This window comes from Eimeria mitis, genomic scaffold (genome assembly GCF_000499745.2).
Source record: "Eimeria mitis Houghton genomic scaffold, Emh_scaff6327, whole genome shotgun sequence".
In the NCBI taxonomy this organism is placed as follows: Eukaryota; Apicomplexa; class Conoidasida; order Eucoccidiorida; family Eimeriidae; genus Eimeria; species Eimeria mitis.
In genome coordinates, this window is record NW_024015721.1 from 1 (window position 1) to 2,969 (window position 2,969).

Genomic DNA, 2,969 nt, shown 5'->3' on the forward strand with positions numbered 1-2,969 from the left:
TGCTGGTGCTGCTTTTGCTGTGCTTGCTGCTGTTGCCGCTTCTGCGCTGTCAGCACGGGTTTCTTCCCAGAAGTGTATGTTGTTGCCTTGGTCAGGCTCTCGAGTGTACGTTCTTGTTTCTTTTTTGTTCGCGTTTCGTTTTTTATGATGCTCGTTGTGCGTACAGTTGAGGGGAGCTGCGCCGACTCCCAGTGGGCCTCTCTGGCTGCCCCCCTCTCTGCTGATGCGTCTAAGGATCAGACGACTCCTGTTGCAGCAGTAGTTGTAGCAGCAGCAGCAGCAGCTGCTGCTGCTGCTGATGCTGCTGCTGCAGTGGAGGGGAAGCGGCAAGGGGCTGCAGCGAAGCAGGAGAGGAAGGGGGAGAGCAGCAGCTGCCCTCAGGGTAAGGGCGAAGAGGAAATTCCCGTAAGGGGGTCGGACGTGCGCTTGCATAGCGACAGCAGCCGTGGGGGCGACCGTAGCAGCAACAGCAGCAGCGTGGGTATCAGCAGCAGTGTGAGCAGCAGAAGTGGATGCGCACGTAGCAGGAGCAGCAGCGGTGGTGCGAGTTGCAGCTGGGGTAGTGGTGATTCTGAGGGTTTAGGGTTTGAGGGTGACGGAGTTGATAACGATCAGGGTGTATGTGCGTCTCAATCCCCCGGTGAGGGGAGAGGAGGGGGCGAGGGGTTTTATAAAACAAAGATGTGCCATTTCTTTGAGAGGGGTGTATGTATATATGGGCACCTTTGCAGTTATGCGCATGCACAGAGTGAGATAAGACAGCCCCTAAACCTGAGGAAGACGAGGCTTTGTGTCTCCTTTAGGAGGGGGCAGTGTACAGCAGCAGATTGCAGATTCGCACACGGAGAGGCTGAACTGAGGACTGCAAGCAATCAGTACAAACCCCAACTTTGTCTCTTCTGGCTAGCGGGAAAATGCGGGTAAGACAACAGTGAGACGCACACAGTTGCTCCGGTGTACAGACCGATGCTCCGGTGTATAGATAGATGCAAAGGTGTACAAGCAGATGCTGCTGTGTACAGACAGGTGCTACGGTGTACAGATAGATATTGCGGTGTACAGAGAGATGCTCGGGTGTATACGCAGCTGCTACACGGTGCAGACGTACTACGGTGGAAACATGAGCATTGCGGTGTACAGTCAGTTGCTACAGTGTACAGACATACGCTACGGTGTACAGAGAGATATTCGGGTGTACGCACAGCTTGCACGGTGTACAGTAAAATGCCCGTCTGTATAGACGTAGTAACACTGCAGTGTACAGACAAGTGCTACGGTGTACAGGCAAATGCCACGGTGTACAGACAGATGCAACGGAGCACGTACAGATGCTACGGTGTACATACAGAAGCTGGCATGCAACACATCAACACTACAGCAACGCAGCAGAACAGGACACAGGGTGATAGTTCGTTTGGAGGGTGATAGTTCGTTTGCTTCTGCCGCTGCTGCTGCTCCTGCTACGGTTATTGCAGTTGCTGCTGCTTCCCCCCATGCTTCTGCTGACACTGCCGCTATTCCTCCAGCAGCAGCTGCTGCTGCTCGTCATCCTCCACATGCTTATCCTGTTGCCGCGCTTGCTGCTGCTGCAGTTGCTGCAGCTTCGGCTCAGCTCTTGCTGCTACTGCTGCTGCTGCTGCTGCTGCTCCTGTTACTGTCCCTCATGCTGCTGATGCTAGTCGTCATCTTCGTTCTGCCGTCACTTCTACTACTGCTGCTGCTGTTGCTTCAGTGCTAATGGGGCTAGTGGATGGGCATTCGATGCCTGTAGATGCCGATGTCAATTTCCTTGTTTTTGGTTGATCTTTTTGTTGTACGGTTCTTGGTTGGGGTTACATTGTTTTCTCCCTCGTTTTTTCGGTTTATTTATTTGTCAGTTTGCTGTTTTCCGGCGCTCGTCTTTATGGTCTCTTTCTTCTGGCTACACCTGTCTGAATGGATTGTCTGTTGTTTTTTTTTTACGGGTTTTTTCGTGTCTAGGGTTTAAGGTCTAGTATTTAGGGATTGTTTGGGGTCTCGTTTTATTGGTCGCTTAGAATTTCGTATGTAGGGGTTGTTAGTTTGTTTTGTATGTATCTTTGTCTAGGTTGGTCTGTTGGCTTGTTTGCTCATTTGTGCTGCTGCGTTTGTCTTTGTTTCCGAATGCATGCACAATATGTCTCAGTCTCTCTCAGTTTTCGGTTGTTCGTCTAGCTTTTGTTACTTTGTTGTGTTGCACATGCCTGGGAGTTTGTCTGTTTCCAATGCATTCGCTCTCTCTTTTTTTTTCAATATCTATCAGCATTCCTCTCTCTTTCCTTTCTCCATGTCGGCATGCACTGCCTTTCCGCATCTTTTTTTCTGGTTGCATGGATTGCATTTTCATATACTTTTCTGATCGCCTTTGCAGCAATGTATTTTTCTTTTTTTCTATTTCTTGCTGCATCGATTTCATTTTCTTCCTGTTTTCTCACTGCCTGCATTACAGGGCAGGGCGTGGCTGCCGCCATGCTCATGGGGCCGACGATTCGCATCCGAAGGCGCAGTCAGCTGTTGTTAGTTCGTCTTCTTCGTCCTCTTCTTCTTCTTCCTCTTCGTCTTCGTCTTCTTCATCGTCTTCTGCTTCAAGGGGAAAGCATCTCTTCTTTGCTGCTAGGCGGGTTAGCAAACAGTCATCAATGGCCGCTGCACCACCAGAGGAAACAACCAACACACCCTCACCCCCAACAGCAGGTACGGGAGAGATGCCCAAGCACGATGCACCACCAGCAACAGCCGCCGCAGCAGATGCGGCAACAGTTGCAGTTGCAACAGCAGCGGATGCAGCAACAGCTGCAGCTGCACCAGCAGCAGCAGCAGATGCAGCAGATGAAGCAGATGCGGCAGGTGCAGCAGCAGCTGTTGCTGCTGCCGGTGTTGCTGGTCCAGCTCCAGCTCCTGTTGCTGCTCCTGCTGTTCCTACTTTTGCTCCCGGTGCTGCTCGGATTCCA

At 51.5% G+C, this 2,969-nt stretch overlaps 1 protein-coding gene across 1 annotated transcript; it reads left to right on the top strand.

The window, feature by feature from the left end:
• Nucleotides 1-144: 144 nt before the first annotated feature.
• EMH_0087070 (uncharacterized protein) lies at nt 145-859 on the top strand (the record flags this gene model as incomplete). The annotated part of the gene is made up of 2 exons (XM_038022913.1): nt 145-640; nt 804-859. The coding sequence occupies 2 exons, from the start codon at nt 145-147 to the stop codon at nt 857-859; spliced, it is 552 nt and encodes a 183-aa protein (XP_037878767.1).
• Between the last annotated feature and the right edge of the window lie 2,110 nt (nt 860-2,969).